The sequence below is a fragment of the Pristis pectinata genome, chromosome 44 (assembly GCF_009764475.1).
Source record: "Pristis pectinata isolate sPriPec2 chromosome 44, sPriPec2.1.pri, whole genome shotgun sequence".
Taxonomy (NCBI): Eukaryota; Metazoa; Chordata; class Chondrichthyes; order Rhinopristiformes; family Pristidae; genus Pristis; species Pristis pectinata.
Window position 1 is genome coordinate 1,025,424 of NC_067447.1, and position 23,883 is coordinate 1,049,306.

At 56.5% G+C, this 23,883-nt stretch overlaps 1 protein-coding gene across 1 annotated transcript in view; it reads left to right on the plus strand.

Moving 5' to 3' along the window:
- Positions 1–23,883, plus strand: part of LOC127566653 (E3 ubiquitin-protein ligase ZFP91-like) — a 46,275-nt gene that overhangs the window by 19,764 nt on the left and 2,628 nt on the right. The window contains 8 exon segments of the mRNA XM_052009168.1: positions 7,037–7,068; positions 9,408–9,713; positions 10,174–10,231; positions 13,193–13,282; positions 13,943–14,017; positions 14,692–14,742; positions 17,528–17,606; positions 19,692–19,806. Coding sequence (XP_051865128.1) covers positions 7,037–7,068; positions 9,408–9,713; positions 10,174–10,231; positions 13,193–13,282; positions 13,943–14,017; positions 14,692–14,742; positions 17,528–17,606; positions 19,692–19,806 — 806 coding nt within the window.

The window sequence follows — 23,883 nt, forward strand, 5'->3', positions numbered from 1 at the left end:
GGTGGAGGCTGAGGGGGAGACCTGATAGAGGTTGGGTTGTTTTCTCTGGAGCGGCGGAGGCTGAGGGAAGACCTGATGGAGGTTGAGTTGTTTTCTCTGGAGCCGCAGAGGCTGAGGGGGAGACCTGATTGAGGTTGGGTTGTTCTCTCTGGAGCGGTGGAGGCTGAGGGGAGAGCTCACAGAGGGTTATAAGACTGAGGAGCACAGTTAAGAGTAGACAGCCGGTATCTTTTTCCCCAGGGTTGAAACGCCTAACACTAGAGGGCATGCATTTTAGGTGAGAGGGGAAAGTTGAAAGGAGGTGTGCGGGGCAAGTTTTTTTCTTCACACAGAGAGTGGTGGGTGCCTGGAATATGCTGCTGGGGTGGGGGTGGTTACGATGGAGGGGTTGGAGAGGCTGTTCGTAGGCAGATGGATGTGCAGAGAATCGAACTGATATGGTCAACGTGCAGGGGATCAGATCAATTTGGAGTCGTTGGTTTAATTAGTTCGGGCAGAGCATGGTGAGTCGCAGGCCGGTCCTGCACTGTATGTACATTCCATGTGAGTGCGTCCTTGCACACTGTGGGAAGCTTGAAGATATTCCAGGGGCCCTGGCAGAGACGCTTGCATCATCAGAGACTTTTTTCCCAGGGCGACAGTGGCTAGCACGAGGGGACCTAATTTTAAGGTGATTGGGGGAAGGTATAAGAGGGATGTCAGGGGTAAGTTTTTTTTACACAGAGTGGTGGGTGCATGGAACGCACTGCCGGCAGAGGTTGTGGGGGCAGATACGTCAGGGACATTTAAGAGACTCTCAGACACATGAATGATAGAGAAATGGAGGGCTATGTGGGAGGGAAGGGTTAGATCTTAGAGCAGGATAAAATGTTGGCACAACATTGTGGGCCGAAGGGCCTGTACTGTGCTGTAGTGCTCGATGTAATCTTTGGCCACTGATCTACTGGAAGACTGGAAGGTGGCTAATGTTTTAGGAAAGTTCTGCAAGGATAATCCAACCAGCCTGACATGTGGTGGGAAGGTAACCGGAGGGGATTCTGGAGGGGCAGGATCTACCAGCATTTGGAAACACAAGGACTGAAAGTTGCCTCGCAGGTGGATAGGGTAGTTAAGAAAGCTTATGTAGCTTTCATAAGTCAGGGGATCGAGTTTAAGAGCCGCGAGGTAACGATGCAAAAACTCTGGTTAGGCCACACTTGGAGTACTGTGTCCAGTTCTGGTCACCTCATTATAGGAAGGATGTGGAGGCGTTGGAAAGGATGCAGAGGAGATTTACCAGGATGCTGCCTGGATTAGAGGGTATGGATTATGCGGAGAGACTAAAGGAGCTAGGGCTTTACTCATTGGAGAGAAGGAGGATGAGGGGAGACATGATAGAGGTCTACAAGATATTGCAAGGAATAAATAGAGTGGACAGCCAGCACCTTTCCCAGGGCGCCAATGCTCAAAACAAGAGGACATTGGGTGGGAAGTTCAAGGGAGATGTCAGAGGGAGGTTCTTCACCCAGAGGGTGGTTGGTGCATGGAATGTGCTGCCTGGGGTGGTGGTGGAGGCTGATACGTTGGACAAGTTCAAGAGATTGTTAGATAAGCATCTGGAGGAATTTAAGTTAGAGAGATATGTGGGAGGAAGGGGTTAGATAGTCTTAGGTGTGGTTTGAAGGCTGGCACAACATGGTGGGCCGAAGGGCCTGTATTGTTCTATGATTGTGGATGGTCAGTTCGAGGGAAATGCTATCCCATGAGTTGTCTGGAAGATTTGACGAGCACAGGGCAGCAGATATTGTCTCCGTGGACTGCAGTGAGAGTTTCGGTAGGCTCGTCTGGAAGGTTAGTCACACGGGATCTGGGGTGAGCTAGCTGGTTGCAAAATTGGCTTCTGGAAGGAGTCACAAGATGCAGGCGGAGAGTTGTTGTTCGGATTGGAGACCTGTGACCAGCGGTGGGTCGCAGGGATCGGTGCTCGACCCTCTGTCGTTTGCCAATAACATTAGTAATTTGTATGACAGGATTTATAACATGGTTAAACAAGGTATGTTGTTTCATTATTGTCACATGTACCGAGGTACAGTGAAAAACCTGTCTCGCAAACCATCCGTACGGATCGATTCATTACACAGTGCATTGAGGTAGTACAAGGGAAAACCATAACAGAGTGCAGAATGAAGTGATACAGTTACAGAGAAAGTGCAGTGCAGGCAGACAGGTGCAAGGGCCACGACGGGGTCGATTGTGAAGTCAAGAGTCCATCTTATCATACTGGGGGAACCGTTCAGTCGTCTTATAACAGCGGGTTAGAAGCTGTCCTTGAGCCTGGGGGTACATGCTTTCAGGCTTTTGTATCTTCTGCCCGATGGGAGGGGGGAGAAGAGAGAATGTCCGGGGTGGGTGGGGTCTCTGATTATGCTGGCCGCTTTACAGAGTCAGCGGGAAGTGTAGACAGAGTCCGCGGAGGGGAGGCTGGTTTCCGTGACGCGCTGGGCTGTGTCCACAACTCTCTGCGGTTTCTCGTGGACCTGGGCAGAGCAGTTGCCGTACCAAGCCATGATGCATCCGGATAGGATGCTTTCTGTGGTGCATTGGTGAGGGTCGATGGGGGACGTGCCGAATTTCTTTAGCCTCCTGAGGAAGTAGTGGCGCTGGTGAGCTTTCTTGGCCGTGGCATCTCTGTGGTTGGACCAGGACAGGATGTTGGTGATGTTCTCTCTCAGGAACTTGAAGCTCTCAACCCTCTCGACCTCAGAACCATTGATGTAGATAGGAGCGTGTAAACCGCCCCCTTTCCTGTAGTCTCTTTAGTTTTGCTGACCTTGAGGGAAAGGTTGTTGTCATGACACCATGTCACAAGGCTCACTATCTCCTTCCTGTACTCTGACTCATCATTATTTAAGATGCGACCCACCACAGTGTATCATCTGCAAACTTGTAGATGGAGTTAGAGCAGAATCTGGTGAGTGTGTAGGGAGTAGAGTAGAGGGCTGAGGACACAGCCTTGTGGGGCACCAGTGTTGAGAATAATTGTGCCGGAGGTATTGCTGCCTATCCTCACTGATTGCGGTCTGTTGGTCAGGAAGTCAAGGATCCAGTTGCAGAGGGAGGTATTGAGTCCCAGGTCTCTGAGTTTGGTGATGATTTTGCTTGGAATTATAGTATTGAAGGCAGAGCTGTAGTCAATAAACAATAGTCTAACATAGGTGTCTTCACTGTCCAGATGCTCCAGAGCTGAGTGTCGGGCCAGGGAGATGGCGTCCACTGTAGACCTTTTTTGGCGACAGGCGAATTGCAGTGGGTCGAGGTTGCCCGGGAGGCTGGAGTCGATGCGTCCCGTGACCAGCCTCTCGAAGCACTTCACGATGGTGGACGTCAGAGCCACCAGGCGGTAGTCGTTAAGGCCCATTACCTTGTTTCTCATCGGTACCGGGACGACAGTGGCTGCCTTAAAGCAGGCGGGGACCCTCAGATTGAAGCAGGGAGTGGTTAAAAATGTCTGCTCAGGATCTGAGCGCTCGGTCGGGGGCACCATCCAGGCCGGGTGCTTTCTGCGGTATCCCAGGCCTCCTCAGGTCTGTGGGTCACGCCGAAATCTGTGACGCAGCGGACGGTGGGGAGGGTTATTTGAGGGACGGCAGGCAGAGTTTAACAGGGCGACCGTGAGTGGGTCGACCCAGGGCAGGACGCGGCATGGCCAAAGGGTCGGGGCCCCCGGACGGTCGATGCGGGACAGGGGAGGCCTTGGGGCGCAGGTGCGTTGCTTCCCAGAAAGGGCGGTGGAAGAGGGCGATTGGCAAGCTCGTCCTTCGCCGGCCAGGGGACTGAGCGCGCGAGTTTGGAGGCGTCCCCGCCTGCGCAATTCGGTGCCGAGGCCACGCTTGGAGGGACGTGACCCACGGCCGAGGGGTGCCTGCCCGTCTTCCAGGCTCGCGTCCACGCGCGGGTGTCCTCGGACAAGGAGCGCACGGTCTCCGCGGGCACCTCAGTTGAGTTCCATGCTCGGTGGGACCCCTCGGGGATTGCGTGTGTCGTGGACAGGGAGAATGTGGTTCTTCTCTGAAGTGTTGCGTGGTGCGTTTCGTGGGTGTTTAGTTTGCGTTATTTTGCTGCAGTTATGTAGCTGCTCAGTTTGATCTCTTCTGTATTAGTTGTAGTGTATTAGTTTATTATTGTCACTTGTACCGAGGTACAGTGAAAAACTTGTCTTACAAACCGATGGTACAGGTCAATTCATTACACAGTGCAGTTACATTGAGTCAGTACAGAGTGCATTGATGTAGTACTGGTAAAAACAATAACAATACAGAGTAAAGTGTCACAGCTACAGAGAAAGTGCAGTACAATAAGGTGTGAAGTCCCAACAAGGTAGATCGTGAGGTCCATCTCATCGTATAAGGGAACCGTTCAATAGTCTTATCACAGTGGGATAGAAGCTGTCCTTAATTCTGGTGGTACGTGCCTTCAGGCTCCTGTATCTTCTACCTGATGGAAGAGGAGAGAAGGGGGAATGTCCCGGGTGGGTGGGGTCTTTGATTATGCTGGCTGCTTCATCAAGACAATGAGAGGTGTAGACAGAGTCCGAGGGGAGGCGGAGGCTGGTGTCCGTGACACACTGGGTTGTGTCTACAACTCTCTGCAGTTTCTTGCGCTCCTGGGCAGAGTGGGTGCACTACCAAGCCGTGATGCGTCCGGAGAGGATGCTTTCTATGGTGCATCGGTAAACGTTAGTGAGAGTCAAAGGGGACAAACCAAATTTCTTTAGACTCCTGAGGAAGCAGAGGCGCTGGTGAGCTTTCTTGGCTGTGGCATCTGTGATTTGAGCAGGACAGGCTGTTGGTGATGTTCACACCCAGGAACTTGAAGCTTTCAACCCTCTCGACCTCAACATCATTGATGTAGGCAGGAGCATGTACGCCGCCCCCTTTCCTGAAGTTAGTGACCAGCTCTTTTGTTTTGTTGACATTGAGGGAAAGGCTGTTGTCATGACACCATTACACTAAGCTCTCTATCTCCTTCCTGTATTCCGACTCATCGCTGTTTGAGATACGGCCTACAATGGTGGTATCATCTGCAAACTTGCAGATGGCGTTAGAGCAGAATCTGGCCACACAGTCATGAGTGTATAGGGAGTAGAGTAGCAGGCTGAGGACGCAACCTTGTGGGGCACCAGTGTTGAGAATAATCCTGCCGGACAGCAGGGCAGGCTGTTGATGTTCACTCCCAGGCGGGCCGGGAAGGTTCAGAGGGAAGCGGGTCAAAGGCGACCTCAGCAGGTGGGCAGGGCGTGGTCCGCACGAACGAGTCGGGCGGAAGGGCCAGCTGCTGCGCTGCGCCGACTCTCACGGCCGGGCCAAGATCCCGCTGGAGGTCGGCGCTGCTCCTCGATCCTGCGCTGGTCCGTGCTCCGGGACTGCGTCTGCTTTCGCTGAGCTGAGCTGCGTCACAGGCCCCTCGGGGTCACCGCGCAGGTCGACAAGAGGTGTACGGCACGCTGGTCTTCAGTAGTCGGGGGATCGAGTTCAGGAGCCGCGAGGTACTGGCTTATTGTTGTCACTTGTGCTGAGGTACTGTCTAGAAACTTGTCTTGCACACCGATCGTACAGGTCAATTCATTACACAGTGCAGTTACATTGAGTTAGTGCAGAGTGCATTGAGGTAGTACAGGGAGAAGAGAGAATGTCCCGGGTGGGTGGGGTCTTTGATTATGCCGGCTGCTTCACCAAGGCAGCGAGAGGTAAAGACAAGAGCCCAAGGAGGGGAGGCTGGTTTCCGTGACACACTGGGCTTTATCTACAACTCTGCAGTCTCTTGCAGTCCCGGGCAGAGCAGTTGCCGTACCGAGCTGGGATGCATCCGGATAGGATGCTTTCCATAGGATAGGATCCTTCATCAGTCAGGGCACTGAGTACAGAAGTTGGGAGGTTCTGTATGTATTGGTATTGGTTTATTATTGTCACATGTACTGAGGTACAGTGAAAAACTTGTCTTGCATACCGATCATACAGATCAATTCATTACACAGTGCATTGAGGTAGTACAGGGTAAAATAATAACAGAGCACAGAGTAAAGTATTCACAGCTACAGAGGAAGTGCAGTGCAGGTAGACAATGAGGTGCAAGGTCACAACAAGATAGTTCGTGAGGTCAGAGTCCATCTCATCGTATAAGAGAACCGTTCAATAGTCATATCACGGGGGTAGAAGCTGTCCTTGAGCCTGGTGGTATGTACACTCAGGCTCTGCCCGATAGGAGAGAAGAGAGACTGACCCAGGTGGGTGGGGTCTTTGATTATGCTGGCTGCTTCACCAAGGCAGTGGGAGCTGTAGACAGAGTCCAAGGAGGGGAGGCTGGTTTGTTGACGCACTGGGCTGTGTCCACAACTCTCTGCAGTTTCGGCTACAGAACTCTGGTTGGACCACACTCGGAGTATTGTGTTCAGTTCTGGTCACCTCATTTATAGGAAGGATGTGGAAGTTTCAGAGAGGATGCAGAGGAGATTTACCAGGACACTGCCTGGATTGGAGAGCACGTCCTGTGAGGACAGGTTGAGTGAACTGGGGCTTTTCTCTTTGGAGCGATGCAGGGTCAGTGGTGACCTGATGGAGGTGTGTAAAATTACGAGGGGCATAGATAGAGCAGACAGCCAACACCTCTTCCCCAGGCCAATACCAGAGGACATCGGTTTAAGGTGATTGGGGGAAAGTCTAGGGGAGATGTCAGAAGTGGGCTCTTTACACAGAGGGTGGTGGGTGCCTGGAACGCACGGCCGGGGGTGCTGGGCGAGGCTGAGATAACCGGGACATTTCAGAGACTCTTCGATAGGCAGATGAGTGTAAGGAAAATGGAGGGTTTTGGGCTGTGTAGGGAGGGAAGGGTCAGATTGACCGTGGAGTAGGTCGGTACAACATTGTGGGCCGAAGGGCCCCATATCTGCTGTACCATTGTGCGTTCGCGTGTAAGCGTGTTTTCTTGCTGGCCGCGCGTGTATGGGAGATGGCGTCTGGAACCCTCCAGGGCGCTCACTCTTGCCTCCTTCTCTCCGCAGCGACCTGCAGCGACTGGGGACGTCTCACAGAGGTAGGTTCCCCTCACCACCTCCACCGGCCGTCTCCCTCCGCAGGCGACCGACTGACCGTCCGTCCTTCCGTCCCCCCTTCCATCTCCCTCCATGGACGCTGCCTGACCTGCTGGCTTCCTCCAGCTCCGTTTTCCGTCCTCTTTTCACGCCATCCCCCAATGTATTGGAGTGTGGCGCAGCAGGTAGAGCCACTGGCTCCCCGAGCCGGAGACCCGGGTTCAATGCCGACCTCTGCCTTTGTTCAGTGTGTGGAGTTTGCACGTTCTCCCTGCAACTGTGCTGGGACACTTCCACACTTCACGTCTTCCCTTTCCCTGTGGCTGTCGACTCAGGAACAGCTTCTTCCCCAGGGCTTAACAGACTCCTGAACAAATCACCCCTTCCCAGTTGGGCTGCCAGATTCCAAGACCCTTAGTTCCACCTTGGAATGGTCCATTGGTTTATGGTGGTCAGGTGTACCCAGATGCAGAGCACAGACCTTCCACGCCATGCAGACAGATCGTTCCATACACAGCAACACTGAGGAAAACGGTCACAGAACACAGAATAATATTCAGTTCTGGTCGCCTCATTTATAGGAAGGATGTGGAAGCTTTAGAGAGGGTGCAGAGGGGATTTACCAGGACGCTGCCTGGATTGGAGAGCACGTCTCATGAGGATAGGTCGAGCGAGCTGGGGCTTTTCTCTTTCGGCGAGGAGGAGGATGAGAGGCGACTTGATAGAGGTGTACAAGAGGCATAGATCGAGTGGACAGTCCGAGACTTTTTCCCAGGGTGACGATGGCTCACACGAGGGCACATAATTTTAAGGTGACTGGAGGAAGGTATAAGGGGGATGTCAGGGGCACGTTTTTTTTTACAGAGAGTGGTGGGTGCGTGGAACGCACTGCCGGCAGAGGTGGTGGGGGCCGATCTAAGAGACTCTAAGATAGACACATGAATGATAGAGAAATGGGTGGGGGGGGAGGTGGGGGGGCGATGTGGAAAGGAAGGGTTAGATAGATCTTAGAGCAGGATAAAATGTTGGCACAACATTGTGGGCTAAAAGGCCTGTACTGTGCTGTAGTGTTCTGTGTTCTAATGTGAGGTGTTGCAATTTGGTAAGACAGACCAGGGCAGGACATGCAAGGGGCCCTGGGGAGTGTGGTAGAACAGAGAGACCTCAGGGTGCAGGCACACAGTTCCCTGAGAGCGGCGACGCTGGTAGACTGGGCGGTGAAGAAGGCGTTTGGCACGCCAGCCTTCACCTGTTAGGCTGCCAAGAACAGGAGTTGGGACGCGGTGTTTACAGTTCTACAAGACGTTGCCGAGGCCGCATTTGGCATACTGAGTGCAGTTCTGCTCACTGGAACGCACTGCCAGCAGAGGTGGTGGGGGCAGATCCATGAGGGACATTTAAGAGATTCGTAGATAGCCACATGAATGATAGAGAAATGGGATGCTATGTGGGAGGGAAGGGTTAGATCTTAGAGCAGAATAAAATGTAGGCACAACATTGTGGGCTGAAGGGCCTGTACTGTGCTGTAGTGTTCTGTGTTCCAAGGTGTTACAGTTACAGAGAAAGTGCAGTGCAGGCAGACAATAAGATGCAAGGGCCCCGCCGAGGTAGATTGAGAGATCAGGTGTTCATCTTTACTGTTCAAGAGTCTTATAACAGCGGGATAGAAGCCATCCAAGAGCCTGGTGGTACGTGCTTTCAGGCTTTTGTATCTCCTGCCCGACAGGAGGGTTGGGGGAGAAGAGAGAACGTCCTGGGGCTGGGGTGGGGGTCTCTGATTATGTCGGCTGCTTTACCGAGGCAGCGGGAAGCGCAGACAGAGTCCGCGGAGGGGAGGCTGGTTTACGTGACGCGCTGGGCCATGTCTGCAACTCTCTGCGGTCTCTCGCAGTCCCGGGCACAGTCACCGTCCCGAGCCGGGATGCATCTGGAGAGGATGCTCTCTGTGGTGCATCGATAAAAGTCGGTGAGGGTCATTGGGGACGTGCCGAATTTCGTTCTCCTTCTGAAGAAGCAGAGGGGCTGGTGTGCTCTGAGGAGGGCTCGAGTCCAAGTTGAGTTTATTGTCGTACGCACAAGTAGATCGCAAAAGAGGGAGAGCTGTGTGTGTGGGTGCCTTGGTCACTGTGGAGGAGTTGGGCTGGTGGGGGGGGGGGGTCTCCGTCCACGTCTTACTGAGCTGCCAGCTCAGAGGGCGAGGGGGGCCTCCTTCCCCACCCCCACACGGAGCCCCCCCTCACACCCCTCCCTGCGGAGCCCCTCTTCCCCCCCCCCCACAGAGTCCCTCTCACTACCTGACTCTCTCTCTCCCCCCGCGCCCCACCCGTCTCCCCCTCCACAGAGCCCCTCCCTGAGCTGCCGGTGCTGCACACGGCGCCCGTGGTCCTGATGAAGACGAGACCAGTCCGCGGGCGATGGAGAGGGAAGGGGGTCCACGAGGAGCCGGACGCCGGCCCGGGGGCGGCGCCCGAGTCCCGGTGGGAAGAACACTACTGGCAGAAGGCCGCCCCCTCGGGCTACCCCCGTCCCGAGGGGGAGGGCCGCGGGTTAGGAGCTGGGGAGACGGACGTCGAGACGGAGACCATGCAGCTGATCTGTGAGTCTGTCAGTGAGACGTCCCAGCAGGAGAGCAGCATCTCCCTGGAGGGTGAGTGGGGAGGGACGAGAGGGGAGGGGGAGAGGGGAGGAACAGGAGTAGAGAGGGGGGAGGGATGGGAGGGGTGGGGGGTTACGGGAAGGGGGAGAGGGGACAGAGAGGGGAGGGGGGACTGGAGGGGAGGGATGAGTGGGGAGGGACGCGGGGGGGGGGGGGAGAGGGGAGTGAGGGAGGAGATGATCTGTGAGTCTGCCATAAAGATGTCCCAGCCGAGGGGGGAGGGGAGGGGGGTGGGAGGTGATCTGTGAGTCCGTCAGTGAGACGTCCCAGGAGGAGAGCAGCGTCCCTCTGGAAGGGGAGGGGGGTGGAGGGGGGGAGTCTGGACAGGGGGGAGGATTCGCCGTCCTCTTCTTTTGTTCCTTCTCCCTGTGGTCTCCCTGCCTGGTTCACTGACCTATCTCTCTCTCTCTCTCTCTCTCTCTCTCTCTCCTTCCCCCCCACCCCACCCCAGGATTGGCTGCGGCCGCTGCTCTTCCCGATTCCATTCGAGAGCCGGACCTGGTGCACAGGTAGGTCGCGGGGTCGTGGTCCCACTCCTTCCCGGCCCCCTCCTTGGAGGGGGAGGCGTTCAGTCGGGGTGCGGGGGGTGGTGGTGGTGAGCGGTGGCAGGGGGGCAGTTGCAGGGAGGGGACGGGTGGGGGGAGGTACCGCAGCAGTCCCGGAGGCTGGGGACAGCTCAGCGGGTTCGTCTCGTCGTCAAAGTCGACCTGCACTCCTTGATAAATCAGACAACAGCAGAACCAAAAAGAACTTAAAATTAATGCTTTATCAACACTATAGCAAGAGTGAGGAATACAGAGGAAGAGTAAACAGGGTAACCCGAGCGCTGTATTAGGCTCACTCAAAAAAGCCTGGGTTATTGGTATTGGTTTATTATTGTCACTTGTACCGAGGTACCTTGAAAAACTTGTCTTGCAAACCGATTGTACTGGTCAATTCATTACACAGTGTAGTTACATTGAGTTAGTACAGAGTGCATTGAGGTAGTACAGGTAAAAACAATAACAGAATGCAGAATAAAGTGTCACAGCTACAGGGAAGTGAATAAGGTGCAAACATAGAACAATACAGCACAATACAGGCCCTTCCGCCCACCATGTTGTGCCACCCTTCAAGCCACTCCTAAGACTGACTAACCCCTTCCTCCCACATATCCCTCTATCTTAAATTCGTCCATATGCTTATCATAACAATCTCTTGAACGACCAACATATCTGCCTCCCACCACCACCCCAGGGAGCGCATTCCATGCACCCACCACCCTCTGGGTGAAAAACCTCCCTCTGACATCTCCCTTGAACTTCCCCCCCCATTACCTTAGAGCCATGCCCTCTTGTATTGAGCATTGGTGCCCTGGGAAAGAGGCGCTGGTTGTCCACTCTATTCCTCAATATTTTGTATACCTCTGTCATGTCTCCCCTCATCCTCCTCTCCGATGAGTAAAGCCCTAAGTCTCTCCTCATAATCCATACTCTCTAATCCAGGCAGCATCCTGGTAAATCTCCTCTGCACCCTTTCCAACGCTTTGACATCTGAGGTCACAACAAGGTAGATCATGAAGTCAGAGTCCATCTCATCGTATAAGGGAACTGTTCAATAGTCTTATCACCGTGGGGTAGAAGCTGTCCTCAAGTCTGGTGGGACGTGTCCTCAGGATCCTGTATCTTCTACCCGATGGAAGAGGAGAGAAGAGAGAATGTCCCGGGTGGGTGGCGTCTTTGATTATGCCGGCTGCTACACCAAGGCAACGAGAGGTAAAAAGACAGTCCAAGGAGGGGAGGCTGGTTTCCGTGACGCACTGGGCTTTATCCACAACTCTGTGCAGTTTCTTGTGGTCCCGGGCAGAGCAGTTGCCGTACCGAGCCGGGATGCATCCGGATAGGATGCTTTCCATAGGATAGGATCCTTCATCAGTCAGGGCACTGAGTACAGAAGTTGGGAGGTTCTGTATGCATTGGTATTGGTTTATTATTGCGTAATGCGCTGGGCTGTGTCCACAACTCTGCAGTTCCTTGAGGTCCCGGGCAGAGCAGTCGGCGTACGTTACCTTTCTGCTCATTTTCATGGGAAGTTGCACTCCGGTAATTGCTTACAGCAAGTTTTGGCGAAACAAGATCTGTCTAAAATAACTCTCTCTCTTGCCCACACCTGGCCTCGAATCCAGTCAAAACTATGATCAGCCATGGCTGAGGTAATTCTTTACTCTATGAAGGCGCTGGCAATGAGAAGCATACCTATGCAGATTAGATTTATTTTGACAGGAGCAGCACATATTTCATGGCACGAATATATTTGACCACAAATTACACTTGTGTGTCTTGGAATTTGCTTTGGAGAATTGGAGGCACTAAAGGCTACCGCATGATATAGATTAGCGGGAAAGTTAAGTGGAGCATGGGCAGATACAATTTAATCCTCTCAGGTGGGAGTTGATGCATTTTAGGAGGGCAAGCAAAAGTAGGACATATACAGTGAATGGTTAGGCCCTGAGGAGTGTTGACACACAGTTCATAGATCTTTAAAAGCGGCAGTGCAGACGGAGAGATTCTTAAGAATTATAGAGGGATCATAGATCGTGCAGAAGACGTTTACGAGGATGCTGCCTGGATTAGAGGGCATATGCTATCAGGGGAGACTGGACAAACTTGGGCTCTTTCCTCTGGAGTGGTGATCTGTTGAAAGCGTATAAAGTGACGGGGAGCACAGATAGGGTGGACAAGCAACATCCCGTTCCCATTACTGAGCGATCCAATACCAGAGGGCACGCATTTAAGGCGAGAGGGGGTAGGTTCGGAACAGACGAGAGGGGCAAGTTTTTTTTTCCCCACTGAGAGAGTGGTGGACGCCTGGAACGCGTTGCCTGATTGGGTGGTGGAGGCAAATTCATTGGCTTTTAAGAGGCGATGGCATGGGCACATGAATGAGAGGAAAATGGAGGGACATGGGCATCCTGTAGGTCGGAGGGATTAGCCATTTCGGCACAACACTGTGGGCCGAAGGGCCTGTTCTGCGCTGCACTGTTTTACGTTCTTGCCTCTATTGGCTGTGGCTTTGAATGTACCAGCTGGGATGTCACGTTATAACTTTATAAAACATCGATGAGGCCACGCTTGGAGTATTGTGTGCAATTCTGGTGGCTACATTATAGGAAGCATGTGATTCTGATAGAGGGGGTACAGAAGATGCCCCAAGATGTTAAACACAAAACAAATTGCTGTAGCTGCTCATTGGAGGCAGATGGACAGTCAATGTTTCGAGGCAAGACCTCTGCATCACCAAGCTGAGTGGGCGCTGTAGTCAGCATGGACTGGTGAGGCCAAACGGCCTGTATCCATGCTGTATTGCTTTATTAACCCTCACATTGCTGGCCATTATCCCGTGCATTCTCAGCTATCTTTTACAACATAACTGACTCTTCCCCTCGACTCCCACCACCCCCCCCCCCCCCCCCCCCCCCCCCCCCCCACCAGTGAGGGTCCCGAGGATCTCGGGGAGTCCGACGATGACGTTCCATTCCGGGACGATCCCAAAGACGAAATGTACGAGCCGTCGCCGCACAGGTAATGACGGGAGGGTCCCGGACCCCCGCGCACCTCCCCTCCGCGATCCCAGACCCCTCCCTCCCACCGCACGACCCCCCCTTCCCGCCCACCGCTCGACCCCTCCCGCCCCTTCCCGCCCACCGCTCAACCGCCCCTTCCCGCCCACCGCTCGACCCCCCTTCCCGCCCACTGCTCGACCCCCCCCTCCCGCCCCTTCCCGCCCACCGCTCGACCCCCCCCACCCCTTCCCGCCCACCGCTCGACCTTCCCGCCCACCGCTCGACCCCCCCCCTCCCGCCCCTTCCCGCACACCGCTCGACCCCCCCTCCCGCCCCTTCCCGCCCACCGCTCGACCCCCCCCGCCCCTTCCCGCCCACCGCTCGACCCCTCCCTCCCGCCTCTTCCCGCCCACTGCTCGACCCTGCCCACCACTTGACCGACCCCTCCTGCCCGCCGCTCGACCCTGCCCACCACTTGACCGACCCCTCCCACCCCTCGACCCCCCCCCCCCCCACCCCTTCCCACCCACCCCTCGGCCACTCCCACCCCTTCCCTCCCCCAAAACCGCTGTCCCCAACCCCACCCTCCCAACCGGTTTCCCTCTCCCTCCCCCCCCCCCCCCCCCCCCCCCCCCCCCCACTGGTCCTGGAGTCCCCTGTTGTTTGCTACGATCCGCAGGGAACGCGGGAAGCAGAGGCGGAAAGCACGGAAAGAGAAGCTGGACTCCGTCGAACAGATGGAGCCTCCCAAAAGGTAGGTGCACCCTCTGCCCTGCGAACTTACCCCCCACCCCTCCATCTCCCCTCGTTTTAGACTCCCTGATGCTGGGGAGGCAGATGGTGACCATCCACCTTGTCTAGGCCCCTCAGGAGGCTATAAACCTCTGTAAGGTCACCCCCTCCGCCTCTAACGCTCCAAGGGAAAACAGTCCCAGCCTGTCCGGCCTCTCCTTGTAACTCCAGCCCTCCAGTCCGGGTAACGTCCCCCTGAATCTTTCCTTCCCCCTCTCCGACTTCGTGACACCCTTCCTGTGACCTGAAGTGCAGTCTCCCTGACGTCCCGTACGGCTGTAACGTGACGTCCCGGCTCCTGTCGACCAGCGACGGGGCTGAAAGGGAACTTTCAGTTTCCTCTGGCAGCTCGTTCCAGAAAACCCCCTTCCCCCAGCTCTGTGTTGGAAAGGTTGCCCCTTGCATCCCTTTTAAATCGTTCCCCCCCTCTCCCTGAACCGATGCCTCGTGTGTCTGTGGAGAGGAGGGACTGGAGCAACTTTTGTGCTGCTCTCTGTGGGAGGGAGGATGTGAGAGGGGTTTAACAGTGATTGGGACCGGGTTGTGTGCTGTGTGTGTGTGTGTGTGGCTGTGTGTGTTATGGGGAGGGGGAAGAGACGAACCGGCTCGCTCACTGCCGCCCCCTTTCTCCCGCAGGAGGCTGCAGCGACCCAAAGAAGACAGAGGTCCTCGTCCTCCCAAGAAGCGGTAGGTGTCGCGATCGGCTTCCTCCCCACCGCCCCCCCGGGGTGGCGCTGGAGTGGGAGGTGTTGCTGGGGAGTGTGAGGGCGGGTGGAGCGGTGGCGGAGCCTGTGCCCCAAGGGGCTCAGAGGGCCGGGGGTCCCCGCCAAGGCCGGTGGAGGGTCGGCGCCCTCGCGTCAATCGGGGAGCCTCGGCGGTCTCCTCGCCTCCCGCCCACCCTCCAGCGTACGGGACGGCGATGCGGTTCCGCAGGCAGCGGAAGCTTGTCGGGGCCCCCCCCCCCCCCCCCTCGTTGGACGGGGTGGGGGGAGGGTGTGAACCCAACCTGTGCCACCCTGCAGCCCTCCCACCGCAGCCGCCCACCCGCGCACCACCCCCTTCCCGTCCCCAAGATTGGATTCAAAATTGGCTCGGAACGAGGAAGCAGAGAGGGGAGGAGGGGCGTCCGAAGGCTGCCTCAGGGACCGGAGGCCGGTGACTCGCGGCGGTCCGCACTGGGACCCTTGTCACCTCGATGATTTGGGCGCCAGCGCGCAAGGCGACATCGGCCAGTTTGCGGGTGACACGAAATCCGCAGGTGGTGTTGCGGGTGGAGGAGGTCATCCTGGACTGCGGCGGGGGTGGGATGTCGATCAGTTTGGGAAGTGAGCTGGGGAGGGTGGAATGGATTTAAACACGGATCAGTGTGAGTTGACGCCTTCGGAAAGTCCAAACAGCGCAGGACTTGTACTGTGAATGGTCGGGCGCCAGGGTGTGGAGTGGAACAGAGGGACCTAGGAGTATTGTGAATGCTCGGGCACTGGGGAGTGCAGTGGAACAGGGGGACCCAGGAGTACTGTGACTCGCAATCCGCAGCCCTCTGTGGCAACGATTTCCACAGACTCACCACCCCTCTGGCTGAAGAAATTCCTCCCCGTCTCTGTCCTGAAGGGATGTCCCTTCATTCCGACTGTGCCCTCTGGTCCTGGACTCTCCCACCGCTAGGAATGCCCTGTCCACGTATTGGTATTGGTTTATTATTGTCGCTTGTACCGAGGTACAGCAAAAAAAAACTTGTCTTGCATACCGTCCGTACAGGTCAATTCATTACACAGTGCAGTTACATTGAGTCAGTACAGAGTGCATTGATGTAGTACATGTAAAAACAATAACAGTGCAGAGTAAAGTGTCACAGCTACAGAGAAAGTGCAGTGCAATAAGGTGCAAGGTCACAACAAGGTAGATCGTGAGGTCAGAGTCCATCTCATCGTGCAAGGGAACCGTTCAATAGTCTTATCACCGTGGGGTAGAAGCTGTCCTTGAGCCTGGTGGGACGTGCCCTCAGGCTCCTGTATCTTCTACCCGATGGAAGAGGGGAGAAGAGAGAATGTCCTGGGTGGGTGGGGTCTTTGATTACGCTGGCTGCTTCACCGAGATAGCGAGAGGTAAAGGCAGAGTCTGCAGAGAGGAGGCTGGTGTCTGTGATACGCTGGGCATCCCATTCAGTATTTGGGAGGTTGCAATGAGATTCCACCCCCCCCCCCATCCCATCCTTCCGAACTCCATCGAGTGCAGGTGCGGAGCCGTCAAACACTCGTCGTACGTGAATCCTTCCACTCCCCCCATCCTCCGGGATCATTCTCGTAAACCTCTCCAACGCCAGCACGTCCGCCGTTGGATACAGGGGCCCACAACTGGTCACAGCACCCCAAATATGGTCTGACTGAAGCCTCAGGGTTTTTTTATCCACACTCCAGTCCTCTCGAAACGAATGCCAACGTTGCATTTGCCTTCCTCGCAACCAACCGAACCTGCGGGTTGAACCCACAGGGGAATCCTACGTTGGGACTCACGAGTCCCTTTGCTCCTCCGGTTTCCGAACTCGCTCCCCGTTTGGGAAATATTCTGCGCCTTTATTCTCCCTAGCCAAGTGCACGACCGTCCACTTCCCTGCGCTGCATTGCGCCTGCCACTTCTCTGTGTCCACTCTCCCACCCCGTCCGAGTCCTCCCGCAGACCCCACTGCTCCCTCAACGTCACCTGCCCCTCCGCCTGTCTCTGCGTCGTCCGCAAACCTGGCCACGGAGCCGTCGATTCCGTCTTCTGCGTCGTCGACGTTTGACGTGAGGAACAGCGGACCCGACACAGACCACGCCCCCCGCCCCTAGCGGGGCACCTCTGGTCACCGGCAGCCAACCAGGAGGTTGCCCCCCCCCCCCCCACCCAGGTACAGCAAGATCACAAGGCCATTCGGCACTTCACCATGATTTAAACTATTCTCCCATCTAGCCCCAATTCCCGGCCTTTTCCCCATATCCCTTGATACCCTGACTAATTAGATATCTATCAACCTCTGCTTTAAACACCCCCGATGATCGGGCCTCCACAGCTGTACATGGCAACGAATTCCATCAATCCACGACCTACTGGCTAAAGAAATTTCTCTGCATCTCTATTCTAAACGGGTCTCCTCTGATTCTAAGACTGTGCCCTCTTGTCCTGGACTCACCCACCAGGGGGAGCAACTCGGCCACATCTACTCTGTCCAGTCCGTTCAGCATTAGTAATGTTTGTATGAGGTCCCCTCTCATTCTTCTGTACTCCAATGAATACAGTCCAAGAGCCGACAAACACTCTTGTTCCGGGTGGTGTTATGGCCCCTGTCACAGTTGTCGGTGGGAGGTTGGTTTCACAGTGGGAGGGTGGTCCCGTTCCCTTCCCCAGGGGAGCAGGAGCGCTTGGATGTCCGTGTTACACTGCGCAGGGAGCGGGTCACTGCTGTCGGACTTGAACATCTCCTCCTCTCCCTCAGCAAGAAGCCTCCAATCCAGTACGTGAGGTGCGAGATGGAGGGCTGCGGAACGATCCTCGCTAATCCAAGGTACCTGCAGGTCAGTGGACTCTTTGTTCCTTCCATACGCCCTGTCCCCCTCTCTCGGAAGGCAGTTCTCAAACGGAGTTCAATTCAGCCAAGTGTCAGGTGTTGAATTTGGGAAAGTCAAATCGAGGTTGGACTTCTACAATGAACGGCAGGGTCCCAGGGAGTGTTGTGGAACAGGGACCTGGGGTAGGACTCTCACAGTGAATGTTGGGGTCCCAGGGATTGTTGTAGAACAGTGGGACCTAGGATAGGAGTCTCACAGTGAGCGGTGGGGTCCCGGGTTGACTTGTGGAAGAGGGACCTGGGTTTCCTTCATGTCGAGTCGCAGTTAAACAGGGTGGTGAAGAACAAGTTTGGCTTCTGAGTGAGCTCTGAGTTGCAAAACAGTTCTGTGGTCTAGAACGGGACGTGCGTCTGTCCAGTGTCGGTGTGGGCTAGAACGGGACGTGCGTCTGTCCAGTGTCGGCGTGGGCTAGAACGGGACGTGGGTCTGTCCAGTGTCGGCGTGGGCTAGAACGGGACGTGCGTCTGTCCAGTGTCGGCGTGGGCTAGAACGGGACGTGGGTCTGTCCAGTGTCGGCGTGGGCTAGAACGGGACGTGGGTCTGTCCGGTGTCGGCGTGGGCTAGAACGGGACGTGGGTCTGTCCGGTGTCGGCGTGGGCTAGAACGGGACGTGGGTCTGTCCGGTGTCGGCGTGGGCTAGAACGGGACGTGGGTCTGTCCAGTGTCGGCGTGGGCTAGAACGGGACGTGGGTCTGTCCGGTGTCGGCGTGGGCTAGAACGGGACGTGGGTCTGTCCGGTGTCGGCGTGGGCTAGAACGGGACGTGGGTCTGTCCGGTGTCGGCGTGGGCTAGAACGGGACGTGGGTCTGTCCGGTGTCGGCGTGGGCTAGAACGGGACGTGGGTCTGTCCGGTGTCGGCGTGGGCTAGAACGGGACGTGGGTCTGTCCGGTGTCGGCGTGGGCTAGAACGGGACGTGGGTCTGTCCGGTGTCGGCGTGGGCTAGAACGGGACGTGGGTCTGTCCGGTGTCGGCGTGGGCTAGAACGGGACGTGGGTCTGTCCGGTGTCGGCGTGGGCTAGAACGGGACGTGGGTCTGTCCGGTGTCGGCGTGGGCTAGAACGGGACGTGGGTCTGTCCGGTGTCGGCGTGGGCTAGAACGGGACGTGGGTCTGTCCGGTGTCGGCGTGGGCTAGAACGGGACGTGGGTCTGTCCGGTGTCGGCGTGGGCTAGAACGGGACGTGGGTCTGTCCGGTGTCGGCGTGGGCTAGAACGGGACGTGGGTCTGTCCGGTGTCGGCGTGGGCTAGAACGGGACGTGGGTCTGTCCGGTGTCGGCGTGGGCTAGAACGGGACGTGGGTCTGTCCGGTGTCGGCGTGGGCTAGAACGGGACGTGGGTCTGTCCGGTGTCGGCGTGGGCTAGAACGGGACGTGGGTCTGTCCGGTGTCGGCGTGGGCTAGAACGGGACGTGGGTCTGTCCGGTGTCGGCGTGGGCTAGAACGGGACGTGGGTCTGTCCGGTGTCGGCGTGGGCTAGAACGGGACGTGGGTCTGTCCGGTGTCGGCGTGGGCTAGAACGGGACGTGGGTCTGTCCGGTGTCGGCGTGGGCTAGAACGGGACGTGGGTCTGTCCGGTGTCGGCGTGGGCTAGAACGGGACGTGGGTCTGTCCGGTGTCGGCGTGGGCTAGAACGGGACGTGGGTCTGTCCGGTGTCGGCGTGGGCTAGAACGGGACGTGGGTCTGTCCGGTGTCGGCGTGGGCTAGAACGGGACGTGGGTCTGTCGGGTGTCGGCGTGGTCTGGACCGGGACGTGGGTCTGTCGGGTGTCTCTGTGGTCTGGACCGGGACATCGGTCTGTCGGGTGTCTCTGTGGTCTGGACCACGACGTCGGTCTGTCGGGTGTCTCTGTGGTCTGGACCACGACGTCGATCTGGCTTTGCTCTGCTCTGTCTCCTCCCTCCCCTATTCCACTCCACTCCACTCCCTCCCTCCCTGCCTTTCTCCCCCGCTCCTCTCTCTCCCCTCTCCGCCCCAGTGGTCTGCACCCCCCAGTTCTCACCCTCCCCCTCTGCTCTCTCTCTCTCCCCACAGCACCACATGAGGTACCAGCACATGTTGAAAAAAAAGTATGTGTGCCCGCACCCGTCCTGTGGCCGGCTCTTCAGACTGCAGAAGCAACTGCTCAGGCACACCAAGCACCACTCAGGTACCTTCGGGAGGGGGAAGGGTTTGGGGGGGAGTGGGTGGTGGGGGGGTGGGTGGGGTTTGCTGGGTGCGCTCCGCACTCTCCCTGTGGCCGGCTCTTCAGACTGCGGAAGCAACTGCTCAGGCACACCAAGCACCACTCAGATACCTTCGGGAGGGGGAAGGGGAGGCGGGTGTGGTTTGCTGGGTCCCCGCCGCCCCCCCCCCCACCCTCCCGTCCCCGGGAATGCCCGTCCGACGCTCCCCCGCTCCCGGCCTTGTCCCTGGTCCAACCTTGTGCCCCCAAGTGTCTGTTCCCTCCTGTCTTCCCACTCTCAGGTACCCCGTGTGTTCCCCCACCCCGTTCCTCCCCCATCTACCCCCCCCAACATCATTGTCCCTCAGCACGGAAGGAGGCCATTTGGCCCAGCGCATCCATGCCAGCCGAGGATTCCTCCCTCCCGCTGGTCCTCCTGAGGCCCTATTTCCCTCTCGCACCTTCCCCGTCCGAACGTTGTTCAGGTGTCGTGACCGTCCCCGGCATCGACCCCTTCTCCCGGTGGCTCCTTTTTGTTTAATATATAAACGTTCATTAACGAAAAGTGCTACAAAAGGACAACCAGTGTCAATACACTACAGCTAATACAGAAGAGAATAAACTGAGCAGCTACATGACTACAGCAAAACAGCGCTAACTAAACGCCCCGCGCAACACTGCAGAGAAGAACCGCATTCACACCATCCACAACACACGTGATTCCCCTGAGGGGACCCACTGAGTGCGGAACTCAACCAGGGCACCCGTGGAGACCACGCGCTCCCCACCCCCCTGGCGGCTCCTTCCGCATGTGGACCACCTGCGTTGGGGGTTGGGGCGAGGGTTGGTGAGGGAGAAGTTGCCCTTGGCGGGGGGGGGGAGGGGGAGGGGGGGTCCCCTTTTTCCCCTCCTCACCTTAAGCCCATGCCCCCTAGTTTATTAGACTCTCCGATCCTGGTGTGGGGGTTGGGGGGAGGTGGAGAGGTGGAGGCGGGAATGAAAGACTGGAGTATCCGGGTCGTCCCAGTCCGTGTGCATTACCAGAGTAGAAACAGGCTATTCGGCCCATGGAGACTGGCCCGCCGTGGCTGAATTCTCTTGCGCCCCTCTCACCCCCCCCCCCCCCCCCCCCCCCCAATGCCTCCTCCCTAGTTCAGGTCCCCAGACAGTCCTTCCAAGCGAGGCAGTGCCTCACCCTCGACTCTGAGGGAGTTGTCTATCACACCCGGTGCGGTCTCCTGCTCTACGTGTCGGGGTGGGGGGGGACCCGGCGCAGGTCAGGGCGGGGGAGGACCGCCTCGTCGAGCACCTGTCGCTCCGGCGGCCGCCTGCTGCACGCGGCGAAGTCCAGGTGCAGGTCCGGAGGGATGACGCCCGGCGTTCCACCTCGCGAGTCTCCAACCCGTCGGCCTCAACATCCACTCCTCTGAGTTCCGTAACCCCTCCCCTTCCTTTTCTTCTCCGCCCCCCCCCCCCCCCGCCACCCCTACTGTCGTTCCTTAGTCCCGAGGCTCTCCACCCTGATGACCTGCCCATCTCCTCTCCTCCCCTCCTCCGTCCTTTCCTCCATGGTCCACGGGCCTCTCCTACCGGGTTCCTCCTCGTCCTCCAGCTCTCGGCCTCTTCTACCTGTCACCTCTCCCTGCCGTCTTCTCCTTCTCCCCCATCCACCTGCCTTACCCCCTTCCGTCACCAGGGCTGGGCTCACCTATCCCCTGCCTGCGTGTGCCGCCCTGATGAAGGGTCTAGACTGGAAACGTCGACTGTTCATTTCCCTCCGTGGATGCTGCCTGACCCGCTGAGCTCCCCCAGCACTTGTGTGCGTTTCTGCAGATTCCAGCATCGGCAGAATCCCTTGTGCCTCCAAATCAGTCCCCGCCTTTCTGAATGCAGGTAGATCCTGTCCCTCGGAACCCCCTACAGCGACTTTCCCACCACTGGCATTGGGATTGGTTTATCATTGTCACTTGGACCAAGGTACAGTGGAAAAACATGCACACCGATCATACAGGTCAATTAGAACCACAGAAAGCAGGCCGTTCGGCCCTTCTAGTCTGTGCCGAAATTTTATTCCACTCGTCCCATTGACCTGCACCCAGTCCATAACCCTCCAGACCTCTCCCGCCCATGTATCTATCCAATTTATTCTTAAAACTCAAGAGTGAGCCTGCATTTACAACATCAGATGGCAGCTCGTTCCACACTCCCACCACTCTGAGTGAAGAAGTTCCCCCTAAACCTTTCCCCTTTCACCAAGTGTCAATTCATGACACAGTGCAGTTACACTGAATTGGTATTGGTTTATTATTGTCACTTGTACTGAGGTACAGTGAAAAACTTGTCTTACATACCGATCGTACAGATCAATTCATTACTCAGTGCAGTTACATTGGGTCAGTACTGCGTGCATTGAGGTAGTATGGATAAAAACAATAACAGTACAGAGTAGAGTGTCACAGCTACAGAGAAAGTGCAGTGCAATAAGGTGCAAGGTCACAACAAGGTAGGTCATGAGGTCAAGAGTCCATCTCGTCGTATAAGGGAACCGTTCAACTATCCTATCGCCGTGGGATAGAAGCTGTCCTTGAGCCTGGTGGTATGTGCCCTCAGGCTCCTGTATCTTCTGCCCGATGGGAGAGGGGAGAAGAGAGAATGTCCCGGGTTGGTGGGGTCACTGACGTCAGGATCCTCCGGTCTGTTGATTCCCGACTTGGCCTTGCAGCCCTCCTTGAACAAAGACTCAACATTCGCCACCCTCCGGTCTCACGGAACCTTGCCTGTGGCTGGCGATGATACAAAGTTCTCTGCCGGGGCCCCAGACTAGCTCCCCGGGGACTCGTCCGCACTCCTGTGCTTTAAAACCTCCCATCAGTGGATATGTTTCAGGACATAGCTCTCCCTCTTCCCCAAAATCCCCAGCTTCCACGATCTTCGCCAATCATTTCATCGGCATCCTCCAATAAAAAGACATCACCAACAGCCTATCCTGGTCCAGCCACGCAGGCGCCACGGCCAAGAAAGCTCACCAGTTCTCTGCTTCCTCGGGAGGCTAAAGAAATTCGGCACGTCCCCCGCCGACCCTCACCAACTTTTATCGATGCACCACAGAAAGCATCCTATCCAGATACATCCCGGCTCAGGATGGCAACTGCTGTGCCCGGGACCACAAGAAACAGCAGAGAGTTGCGGACACGGCCCAGCACATCACGGAAACCAGCCTCCCCTCCGTGGACTCTGTCTGCACTTCCCGCTGCCTCGGTAAAGTAGCCAGCATAATCAGAGACCCCCCCCCCCACCCCAGGACAATCTCTCTTCTCCCCTCTCCCATTGGGCAGAAGATACAAAACCCTGAAAGCACGTTGCACCAGGCTCAAGGACAGCTTCTATCCTGCTGTTATAAGACTATTGAACAGTTCTCTCAGATGAACCCTTGACCTCGCAATCTGCCTGTGTCATGGCCCTTGCACCTTGTTGTCTGCCTACACTGCATTTTCTCTGTAGCTCTGACATTTTACTCTGCATTCTGTTCCTGTTTTACCTTGTACTACCTCAATGCACTGTGTAATGAATTGACCTGTACGATCGGTGTGCAAGACAAGATTTTCACCGGACCTCGGTACAAGTGACAATAATAAACCAGTTCCCCAATTTAACATCTTGCCCGTTTCTCTGTGCCTCCACACACAGGCGACACACCGGCCTTGAGTGGGGCCTACGGTTACCCTTCTTGCATCTCCTGGATTCCTCCTCATTTGTCAATCATCTCGTGCCCCATTTTATTTTATGGCACCCCCCCCCCCCCCCCCCCCACCCCCCCCCCCTCCCACCGATTTCCCTCTCTGATGTACTCCCCCATCTCTTGTCCGCCCGAGGGATTCGCTTGATCCCAGCTTGCCTGTGTCTTACCACGGGCCTCCTTTTTCCCTGGTCAAGAGCCCTCAATATCTCCCATCAGCCAGGGTTCCGAACGCTCCCCCCCCCCACCCCACCTCCAAGTTAATGCCCAGCTAAACTAATCCCCTCTGCCTGCACATTCCCCAGGTATCCATGTGCCCAAGGAAG